General features: G+C 45.8%; 1 protein-coding gene across 1 annotated transcript in view; it reads left to right on the forward strand.

The window, feature by feature from the left end:
- Positions 1–9264, forward strand: part of GPR156 (G protein-coupled receptor 156) — a 67268-nt gene extending 58004 nt beyond the window's left edge. Inside the window, exons 8-9 of the mRNA XM_007532098.2 lie at positions 408–566; positions 6044–9264. Of these exons, the coding sequence (XP_007532160.1) occupies positions 408–566; positions 6044–7369 (1485 nt within the window). The 3' untranslated portion in view covers positions 7370–9264. The remainder of the gene's footprint in view (positions 1–407; positions 567–6043) is intronic.
- Positions 9265–11667: the final 2403 nt, after the last annotated feature.

Raw genomic sequence — 11667 nt, forward strand, 5'->3', positions numbered from 1 at the left:
TCTCTGTGTGAGCATATATGTTTATTTATTTATTGTATATGAGGAGAAGAGAGAAAAAGAGAGTCACATGAAACAGAGAATGACAAACTAACAAAATTATTAGATTATTAATTAGATTCCAGCTCTGGTTTCTCTGACCTATTCACCGGTAGATGGGTCAAATAAAAATTGTTCTGTTTCCCCTACCTGTCATTTTCTTCCTTTAGGACTTCTAAGTCTATAAAACCTTCTTTTGTTACTGTCTAGGGAGTTTCCAGAGTAAACCACATTTTAAGGCGAGGCTAGTTTGCAAGTTTGCACATATGCATGTCTGTGACAATGTCATTCCTTAGTGTTTTTGAAAAAGAGTAACAAAATGCATTTCTGGGTATGTAATTAAATAAATAACGTGTTCTTTTATCTAATAGTTGAAGCAATGGAAGGTATTTGAAGAAGAAAACCAAACAATCAGACACATGGCCAAATATTTCAGCACTCCTAGCAAAAGCTTTCATGCCCAGTACAGTGAGGAACAGAACTGCCATGCTGGAGGAGAGGGAAACTCCATGGAAAGGCTTCTCACTGAGGTAAGCCACAGCCTTGCCTAGAGCATTCTCTAAAAAGAACTCTAGCCATGCTCCCAGATGTGCTTATTGCTGACATTCCTCTTCCTCCTCCCATTCTCTCACCTTCTGGCCACTCCCACTTCCCTTCATAGCAAGTAAAAAAAATCTCAGTATTCCCCCGAGACCCTGCCAGTGTTGACCTTCACCTACTTCATTCTCACACTGGACAGATGTGTGTCAGTCAGTCAGCTAAGTGTTGAGAAACAAGATAGATATCTACTCTGCCCTCACAAAACTCACAATCTGGTGGAGGAAATTAAAATGGGTCAAGTAAACATATAATTATAAATTATGTTAATAATTATGAAGGAGGGTCAGCAGGTAGCTCACTTGGCTTTGTTATGTATAAGATCCAGATTTGAGCCCCACCCCTACTCTCCAGAAGGTAGCTTAGTTGCTATGGTATCTTTTCCTCTCTTCTTTTAACTTCTCCCTCTAGTTTGTCTCTCTCCTTATATCTGAAAAAGTCTGACTAAGTTATTGGATGGTGGTGCACCTGGTTGAGCACACAGGTTACCGCACTGAAGGACTGAGGTTCAGCCCTCATTCCCCACTTGCAGGGGGAAAACTTCACAAGCAGTGAAGCAGATCTGCAGGTATGTCTCTTTCTCCCTCTGTCTCTCCCTCTCCCCTCTCAGTTTCTCTCTGCTCTATCAAATAAAATAGAATAACGACAAAAGAAGCAAAGTAGTATGATGAAAAGCTCCCCTAAAATAGTAAATCCCTGGATACCAAAGAAGAAAATAAGTGAAGGAAAACGAAAATCAAGGTGGTTAGACAGAGCAGTGGGTGCTAAGAACAAGTCAGAAAAGACAAAAGCAGTCAGAAAAACCTCCTGGGTTGAAGCTGAGATTGAGTAAAACTGACCAGGCAAAGAATGCTGGGAAAAAAAGCATGAAAGCCCAGGGATAGTACTGTAAAGGGTCTAAGTAGTAGTGGCTGCTAGCTTTTTCTGCATGACACATCCTTTAAAGAAAGGATGAGAGTTGTACCCTGGCTTCTAAGATCTGATGGGGTCCCTTAATATGTTTTCCCAGTTCCAACTAGAGAGTTAGCAATTGTCTCCATATGAGCAGGGGGATGAAGAGGGCCTCTGAATATCATAGCCGCCAGCCCTGCTTCCTTCTGAACTTGAGCCAGAGTTGGCACCTCTCCCGGACTTGGGCGGTGTGATGTGGGGTTGAAGGAAACACATGGAAAAGCTTGTGGCTGCATTGCTTCAGAAAGGAGGCATGGGCCCAGAGGAATTAGTATTTTCATTGAGTAAATTATAGTCTTTTCTTTTTTTTTAAGTACATTACCTTTCCTTAGTACAGAACATAACCTGAGTAGGTGCTATTGGGGAAGTTAATTTTGTAATGGGACTGATACCCTGATGTCAGTAGTCCCTGAGGGATAGAATGGGGGCATGGAGTGAGAAGACCCAAGAAACATGACTGGTGATGAGACTGTCATGGCCCCCCTGCCCCGTGCTGCCCCCTTCCCCCCCCCCACACACATACCCTTTTCCTCTGGCTTCCCACACCATTCCCTTGGTCCTAAGTCTTTTTATGAAATGTGGGGCATTATTTCAAAAGTTAAATTTCTTCCCACCTGACAAGGGAGTAGCATTGCCTTTGATACTTTGTTAAGCCATCAAAGATGGCAGCTTCTTCTTCTTCTTCTTCTTCTTCTTCTTCTTCTTCTTCTTCTTCTTCTTCTTCCTCTTCCTCTTCCTCTTCCTCTTCTTTTTCTTCTTGAGTTCAAGTAGAAGGCAGAAACTTGACGAGAACAGCCAGAATGGTTTTCATTCACAATCAGCTAATGTTGAAGTGGACTGACTCTTTAGCTTTATGGTAATTTGTGACGTGCTTTCTGTACTTCTGCCATGCTACCCTGTTTCCCATGCACTGATTGCATCTATCCTTTCCAAAAGGAAGTGCTGAGTATGCAGAGGAAGGACCCTGACTGGGTGCAGACACATGAGCAATAAAAAGTTGCCATCCCCTAATAATTTACACCTGGATGCCTTGCCCAGAATCGGCCTGAGAGCCAGAAGCCAATTCCAGAACTCATAATAAACCAAGAGATGTTCTAGTATCTGTGTTTCCATCTCTGCACTACTCCTGCATCAACATGAATACAACCTCAGACTGCAGATTCTGGGTTGCTGTTCCTGCACAGCCCTCTCTGCCAACCTGGAGCCTTCTTTCTGCCTTTCCCAGGACTGGGGTAGCTCATCTTCTTTCTGTTCTGACCTTCTTGTTTCTATAACTCTGGGGTTACCCAGAGTCTGTTCCAGGCAGCAAGTCACTGACTTCCCAGGCTGTAAAAAGCGAGCAAAGAGAGCCTTGGGCTGAGGAACCTCACTTACATTCTGCTGCAGAGAAATTTCCCCTATCACTTATCTTTTGTAAACCCTGGAGGTAAACCCTGGAGATAAGAGCATGACTCTTTTTCTCCTAGCAGCCTGCCTGCACCTTCTAAGAAATATGCCTATGGATGCTTTGCTCCCTTGGATATGCCCAAACTAATAATTAATAAGCTTATTTAAATGCAACTGCCATGATAGGTCAGATTCTGGTCTCACTCCACACCTCTAATTAATATGCACCCCTGGTGAAAACAGAGTCCCACTTCCTTTACTGAAAGAAGGGAAATTTACTGTTTAGGCTGATGTTTCTAAATCTGTCAGCAGGCAGCTTCAGATGTTTGGCTTGCTGGGAGAAAGGTATTCTTCTCAACTCAGTGTTTATCCTGTTTTCCTCTACTCATAGGAGTCTGTGGACAAGACACAAAGTAAAGCAGAATCCAGCTTGCTGGGGTAGTTGTCACCAGCATGTAGCTTCCACTGAACTCTGAGGTGCAGAGTACTCCTGACGCCAGCATGAGAATGTGTGGGTGTGCAACACAGGAAGAGGGCTGGGGTACCTCTTATTCTACCTGAAGTTATCTCCATGATATGCTCAAAGAGCTATCTGCACCACCCAGATAACATGAAGAGCTTGGATGATTAGGCCACTGTTATTCCCCCACTCTGCTCCCACTGAGCCCTGACTCAGCTGCACTTCCCCAGCAATGCCTAGCTAGACCTTACTGCTCTTCAGGCAAGGAAAGAGAATGGGCAGGCAGGTACTCAACTACAAATCACTTCCGCTTACTCACCACTTACTCATAGGTAATTACTCCTGAGACAGAAAAGAAAAAAAAAAAAGATTAAACCAGGATGAAATGGGAATTACCAGTAGTCAGAAAAAAAAACACCTTCAGCTCATGAATAGGGAGATTCTAGATATGCTGTGAAGTTGTCAAGACTGTTGCTAGACTAATTCACTGCTCCCTTTAAGGTTCAATTCTGGACAACTCTCCACTACCAACATGAAAAGAAAGCAGAAGGGAAACAGTGGCCTGAGAGGTGGTACTGTGAATAAAATGGATAAAGTCTTAGGTCCTGAATTCAATTCTCAGCATTGCATGTGCCAGAGTGTTGGCTCTGGTTCACTCTCTCCCCACCCTTTTCTCTTTCATAAATAAATATATCTAAAAAAAAAAAAAGGAAACATCTTTTTTAAGTCTAGGGTATAATAAATGCACATCCAAATGCTCACTCACCCTTAGCTTCTAAAGAAGAAGGCAACAAAGATGCATAAGTATTTAGTATTTGGACAAGCATTTCCTAGACACAGTGCTTCTGTTATCCTCTTCCTCTTGGTTCCATGTGTCTGTCTTGGAATATTAATTTCCTCGTGATGACCTCTTCCCTGACTGACTGCCTTTGAGCATCTGAAATTTCAGAAGGTGGACATGAGATCTAAGAGATGACATGAGATCTGTTGCTGTGCCCCTGGACGATGCTTGGGGCACATCCACCACCTGTCCTGTGCCTCGTGTTCTGTGTCTCATGTTCTCACAGTTAGAGCACACACACCTCTGCAGCACTCACCTGACAGCCTGTTTATCACCTACCAGATAGGCAGTAGGCAGGCAGCTCAGTAGAAGAACCATCCCAGCCTCATTCATTTATTGTCTGTACTGCAGTCTGTAGCTACCAGCTACCTCGGTCCAACAGTCCCTTTTCTTTTCTTTATCTTCTCTAGTAATTCTGATGCCTGCATATCTTTTACAGTTGTCAATAGATAACAGTGCCAAGTGGTGGTTCTGGCCTACCACCCAGGGGGGTGGCCATCCAACCTGAGGTTTTCACTGACCTCTTCTGGCTTGTTTTGGTACTTGTTCTCCTTGTTCTTCCCATTTTAAAGGTTGAATTAGTTGTTGCTGTCAGGTCTTCACTATTACAGATTGACTTTTTCCGAGAGGGAGAGAGAGAGAGAGAGAGAGAGAGAGAGAGAGAGAGAGAGAGACATCATAGCACCAAAGCTTCCCCCACAGTGCTGCAGTATTCCCATGTGGTGTCCTGGAAGCTCAAACCTGAGTCGTGTATATGGAAAAGCAGGTGCCCTCCCAGGTGAGTTATCTCACAGACCCCTGTCCTTCCCCATTTTTTGATCTGCTTAGAAAGAGACAAAATATTTGTTTTTTCATCCCGTTTTTCCCTTGGGATGTGCCTCAAATTCATTAGTATTTTGCAGAAGTGTCACAACCTTAAAAATGGGCCATGTTATACATTATCCAACTTGATACCCTACAGACTAACCTAATTTATTTAATTTATTTATTTATTTTTGCCTCCAGGGTTATCGCTGGGGCTTGGTGCCTGCATTATGAATTCACTGCTCCTGGAAGCCAGCTCTTTCCATTGTTGTCACATTGTTATTGTTGTTGGATAGGATAGAAAGAGGTTGAGAGAGGAGGGGAAGACAGAGAAGGGAAGAGAAAGATAGACACCTGCACACCTGCTACATTATTTGTGAAGCAACCTCCCTGCAGGTGGGGAGCCTGGGTCTTGAACTGGGATCCTTTCACCGGACCTTGTGCTTCTCACTATGTGCGCTTAACCCCAGTGCACTACCTCCCGGGCCCCTAACCTGACCTTTTCATTCTGTGGTGAGGCCTGGCCATTCCACCTGCCACCTACCTTCTCACAGTGCCACAGTGTAAGGATTTAAGGCAGGACGACTAAGACTGCATTAAGTCATGGCTGACCTTGACTGAGCACTGTGTGTCAGTTTTTGTGCTGATACTTATTCTAGCATTATTTATTATTTTACCAGCTCTGGCTTATGGTGGTGTTGGGGATTGAATCTGGGACTTCTGCTCCCACAGACATGAAACTCTGATGCTTTACCCAGGGCATCAGGGTGCTATTTCCCCAACCTCTATGAAGCCCTGTATGTACTCCATTCCGGGTATCTTCTCTTCCTAAGATGATCAGCCAACACATGGGGAAACAGAGATGTAAACCAAGGTCTTCTGATAAGGCACACTGTCCAGTGTGGAGACAGTGTGAGATCTCCCACTTAGTACAACCCTTTGTGTGATGGTTTTGCTTGTATTTACAGAAAAATGCTGTGATTGAAAGTCTGCAGGAACAAGTAAACAACGCCAAAGAGAAGCTAGTGAGGCTGATGACAGCTGAGTGCACCTATGACCTGCCTGAGTGGGCTGTGCTGCCGGCCTCTTCCCAGGCTGCAGCCTCTACCCTCAGCCTGGCAGCTCAAGGGCCTTCAGAAGGCCTCTCAGCCTCTAAGAATGAAACCAGCATGGCTTCCCAGGTCTTCCAAAATACCTCTGTGCCCTCTTTAAGTGTGCAAAACCTCGAGGGGCCAGGGATGGACACCAGCCCCTACCGAGGGCAAAAGGAGAAGGTATCTGACTTGAAAGACTCCTCTCGTCATTCGCTTATTGGTTTCAGCCAGAAGCCACGGGCTGAGCAAAGCCAGGGTGTAGATAAAAGAAGTCAGGAGCCTATGACCCCCCACCAAAGTCTCCTGCCAGATGGAGAAGGTCCTGTCCCCCAGAGTAAGGGGCAGCTAGAGAATTTAGAGAAAACACAGGAGCAGTTGTCACACATCAACTCAGTGATCAGGGAGAAGCTTCAGGAAGTCCTGCAAGATCTGGGCCTGGGCCCTGAGGCTTCCCTTCCCTCTCTGCCTTGTCCCCAGAAACCCTGGAAAAGCAGTGCTGCCCACAATCCCCAGAAGATACCTCTCTCCAAGGAACTGGGCTTCAGTCCATACATGGTGAGAAGGAGGCGAGCAACACAGAGGGCTCGCTCACACTTTCCCGGTTCCACCTCCTCATCTGTGGGGCATTGGGCAAACAGTATTTCTAGAGCACGTGGGCTAAGTGTGCACAGCAGGGACAGTGCCAACCTGGGCCCCCAAACTACTGATTCCAGAGTACCAAGAGACTTTTCAAGAAAGTTTTCACTCTTTTCAGACCCTCAAGGCAAACCAACTAGCACAGAGGGTAGTATACAAGGCCAAGCAGAGCCACAGGGGGGCAGAGAGAGCCGGACAACCTTCCCCCACCAGCCTTCTGGCTCTAGCCTGGCACCATGCACCACCACCCCATGCCTGCCCAGAGCCTCAGAGGACCTGCTAGAAAAGCGGCAGCTGCAGCCTCTTGTGCTCCCAGACTGTCCTCCGCTTCCTTCTCCAAGCAACTACCTTGACACTGACTCCAGCAGCTCAGATGAGTTCTTCTGCCACTGCCACCGACCCTACTGTGAAATCTGCTTCCAGAGCTCCTCTGATTCCAGTGACAGTGGCTCATCAGATACCGACCTTGAGCCAACTAGGGGACTGGCTTCCTGGGAGAAGCTGTGGGCCCGCTCAAAGCCTATTGTGAACTTCAAAGATGATTTGAAACCCACTCTTGTGTGAACTGTAGCAGAGCAATGCAGGACTTGGGACAAGTTATACCCAGGTCTACAGGGAAGAACAGTTCTGGCCTTCGGGGAACAGGCCCTACATTTGACCAGCCCTTACAGAGTTTCAGGATGCTCACTCAAGCACTGTGTTATCTCCAGCACTACTTGATCTATAAAAAAGAAGAGAAGGATTTCCTCTTGTTTCTACCTCACAGCATTCCTCAAGAAGACCCCCACAAAATAGTCTTTAGATAAAAGGTGCTAAGCGAGCACGATCCTGCTCAGTCTCTGGTCTGCAGAACTCTTGGTGTATATTTGATGTCTGCCTGGGTGGACACACACATGGAAAGATGGATGGAAACTTTGGAAGAAACAGTGCAGTGGATTGTGACCCATCTAATGAGCATTTGGTGGATGGGCCTCTTGGGAAGATCAGTCTCCTGTACCCTTGGGTGCCCTACTCATGGCAGGGGCTGTCTGTTTTCCTGCTGAAGACTGTGACTAGCACTGCCCCTGAGTCCCAGCCTTTGGTCCAACTGAGCTCAGACACTTCTACACCATTTTTTGGTGTCTTTTCACTTTTTTTTTTCTTTCCACTAATATTATTAATGAGGCTTGGTACCTGCATGACTCCACCATTCCTTCTTCTTCTGTGATAGAAGGTAGACAAAGAGAAGGGGAGATACCTGCAGCAGTGCTCCACTCCTCATGATCATCTCCCATGCTCACCCCCACAGTTGGGGACAGAGGGCTTGAGCCCAGGTTCCTTGAACATGATAACATGACTGCTCTACTAAGTGAACCACCATCTGGCCCTTTCTTTCCATTTTTATGACACCTTCTCATCATCCTGGAGTAGTCAGGTTTCCATGTGCCACAGTGCTCAGAACTCTGTTAGATTCAAATGACACCTGAGGCCCAGGCTGTCTCTTGGTCCAGTGGCCCATCCATTTGGCCACTGTCTCCTGCTGTTGGCACCATGAAGGATGTATATGGACAATCTCTATTGAGTTAGGGGAGGCTCCCTTGGTCAAAAGGTACTTTTGGTGCTAATGGAGTTACATAAATCTGGATATAAAAGGGGAGGGCATAGAAAGGAAGACATGGAGGAGAAGAAGCCAGGACAAAAAGCCTTGCATCGCCTGTGGCAGATAAATTTAAGTACTTGCTGATGCTGATAAACCTGTGGTGTCCACTCTCTCATTCCCACTTTTGCAGGTGGGAAGCAAGAGGGAGAGAGAACTTTAGCCCAGCATCCCACCACCAAAGAATGGCCATCATAGGACTTGCCCCTGGCCCCTGGGGCTCCAAGTCAGTAGACTTTCCCTGAGGATACATCACTTGACTCTTTTGGGGTGTGGCAGGCTGGCCTGGGCAGGCCAGACAATAAAGCAAGGCAGGAAAGTGGGGGAGACTGAGACATGCTCGTCCTGCAGCGAAACACAACAAAACGTGGTTCCTCACTGGGAAGGCAACCCTCCACTGCCTCGCTGCCCAGGGCTATGCATGCACCTCCCAGAGCAGCCTCAGAGCTGAGAAAGGCTGAGTGCCAGGAGCTAGTCTGCTGTCAGAGCCACAGGGAAGTGCAGCTGGACCAACTGCCCTGGTTCCTGGGCTGGTTGTTGTTTACAGGGTGCCCCCCCCCCCACCTCCTACACGTGCCTTTGTAAGTGTACTCATGTCTGTTTGCAGGAATTGGGCCCTTTGCAGATATGCCTGAGGTGGGCATTTGGCTCCAGATGTCTCACCAATCTCATATGAACTCTGACCGCCTCCCAAATCTCCATCCTGGAAGGGGACACCCTCCTTATTGCACAGCTTCTCCTCACTTCTCACTTTAAACACCAATGTCATAATTTATTATGTGTGGGGGTTGGTATTTTCTGCTAGTTCTGTGTGTACGCTGTCCCAGTGAAACCTTAATAAAAAAGAAATGGCTCGTCAGGCAAATCTGTTGGGAAATTGTACTCTAGTGCTAGGTAAGACTGGCATGGAGAAGGCCAAACCACCCAAAGGAGTGGAAATACTGCAACCAGAGTTGCTTTTAGCTTCCCCTGGGTTCCCAGTGTTTCCCACCAGACTTCCATTGTAATATGTTTCTTTGTGAACTCACTGTAGCTTCCTATTCCTGGAACACATGTCTGTGGCTAGAAGAAACACTGGAAGAGTCAGGAGATGAGAAAAGAAAGGAGAGAGGACCTGGGTTTAAGCTCCTGGTCATCGCATGGGAGCACCTGCACAAAGAACGGTAGAGCAGTACTGTAGTAACTCTTTTCCTTTCTCCCTTCCCCTCCTTTTCTATCCTTCCCTCCTTCCCTCCCTCTATCTGGAGGGAAAAAAAAAAGATTTACCAGGAGCAGGACCCTGGTGGCAAAAAAAAAAAAAAAAGAAAGAAAGAAAGAAAGAAAAAAGGGAGAAAGGGAACCCTGGACTTTTCCTGCCCACAGGGATCAGGCAGTTGGACTTCACCTTCTTTCTCCCCCATTTCCTGTATGCCCCCATGAGCAACCTACTTCCCATTCATATGAACTATGCAGGGTCTCAAAATAGCAGTTCTTCTAGCCTTCTTTCGCTTACTGTTACTGTGCCCTAGGTTCTGCCATCCCAGCCCTTTCTCATCTCCACTCCTTTTCTTGCTAGAATCTCCTCTCCCACCACTGCCCCTTTGTGCACCTTACAGATCGATCATCCTTTAAGACTCAGGTGGAACATGCATTCTCTCTTCAGTCTTTCCTAAACACTAACACATAAAACTAACTGATCTGGGAGCTGGGCAGTGGCACAGTGGGTTAAGAGCACATGGCGGAAAGCGCACTGACCAGCATCAGGATCTCAGTTTGAACTCCCGGTTCCCCACCTGCAGGTCTGCAGGTGCCTGACTTTCTTTCCCCTCTCTCTCTTCCCCTCCTCTCTGGATTTCTCTCTGTCCTATCCAACGACAACAACAGTAACAACAACAATAAGAAGAACAACAACAATAAACAAGGACAACAAAATGGAAAATTTTTTAATATTTATTTATTCCCTTTTCTTGCCCTTGTTGTTTTATTGTTGTTGTCGTTGTTGGTTCACAAACAAGTACCTAGCTCACTTGGATAGTGTGCTTGCTTTGTCATGTACATGATCTGTCTCTTCCCTACCACAATGAAAGGAACTTCAGTGCTGTGCTATCTGTCTGTCTCTGTCTCTGACTTTCTGTCTGGTAAAGACAACCTGGAGTTATAAAGCCCCAGTTATAAGAGAGAGAACCACAAGTACCTGCCCTGAGATCTAGAATCTGTGTCATTCAAACACTCCTCACAAGTTCCTTCCCTAGATCTTTTATCTAGAATCAGATACTCCAGGGACAAAATTCTCTAAGGGCTGAGCATGCCTTCTCTCGATTGCTATGCTCTTAAAAAATGGCAGTGAGTTATGCAAAGACATGTTGGAGAAGTAAATATTGCTTCTGCTGCTGTCAGCTGGGCTACTCACATTTCTGCTGGTCCTGCAGTTTGGCATGGAACCAAGCCTGCTTCTGACCCAGCATATGTTTCCCTGTAGCTGGAATCTTGCTTGGTGGGTGGAGGCATCCTTCCTGATCCAACATCTGTCCCTGTCTCCTGGCCTGTACCAAGCTCTCCCTCCCTTTATCAACCTGGCCTTTCCTGGAACTCAGGGAGGAGAAAAAAGGAATTAGATGTAGGAGGCATGTTTTTAAAAAATCATATAACTTCTACTATGATAGAAAGTCAATACAAGTTCTTCAAAATCACTTCTGTATCTATATTTACTTTAACTATATTTAGATGTGTCTCCACAGACACATCTAAATATAGTTAAAATCTCAGTTCCTGAAAGACACTAAATGTGTCTTCTGCATCTTTGTATCCTCTAAAATAGCTGAGAGTGTCACATAAGATAGAAACCAGATCCCTCAAATAATGTTTGATGGATGTACTTCTGAGTAGATCAGTGGATGAAACAAAGAAAGCAAATAATCTGTTATGGGCCTAACAAAGCAGCAGAAATGGAAAGCCATCTAATGTCAGTAATAAGTAATAGTATTAGAAGTAGTAACAATCCTCCCAGTGACAGTGCTTTAAGTATTTTGGGGAAAGATGGAGTAGAGTGATAGACTTAATGCAAGGATATCACTGTGATAAAGGTCTTCTCTTGAAACTTTCTTCAAAGACTTATAGCTTGAGTTGCAAGCAGTTATTGAGCAGGAAAACTGTTGATCTTTTTATCACCTTCCTGAAAGCCCTCTCTTAGAACCCCAAACAGAGCAGTTCTCTATTCCCTCTGGTTTATGCCCTTCCCCCAATAACG

This window comes from Erinaceus europaeus, chromosome 9 (genome assembly GCF_950295315.1).
Source record: "Erinaceus europaeus chromosome 9, mEriEur2.1, whole genome shotgun sequence".
NCBI lineage: Eukaryota > Metazoa > Chordata > Mammalia > Eulipotyphla > Erinaceidae > Erinaceus > Erinaceus europaeus.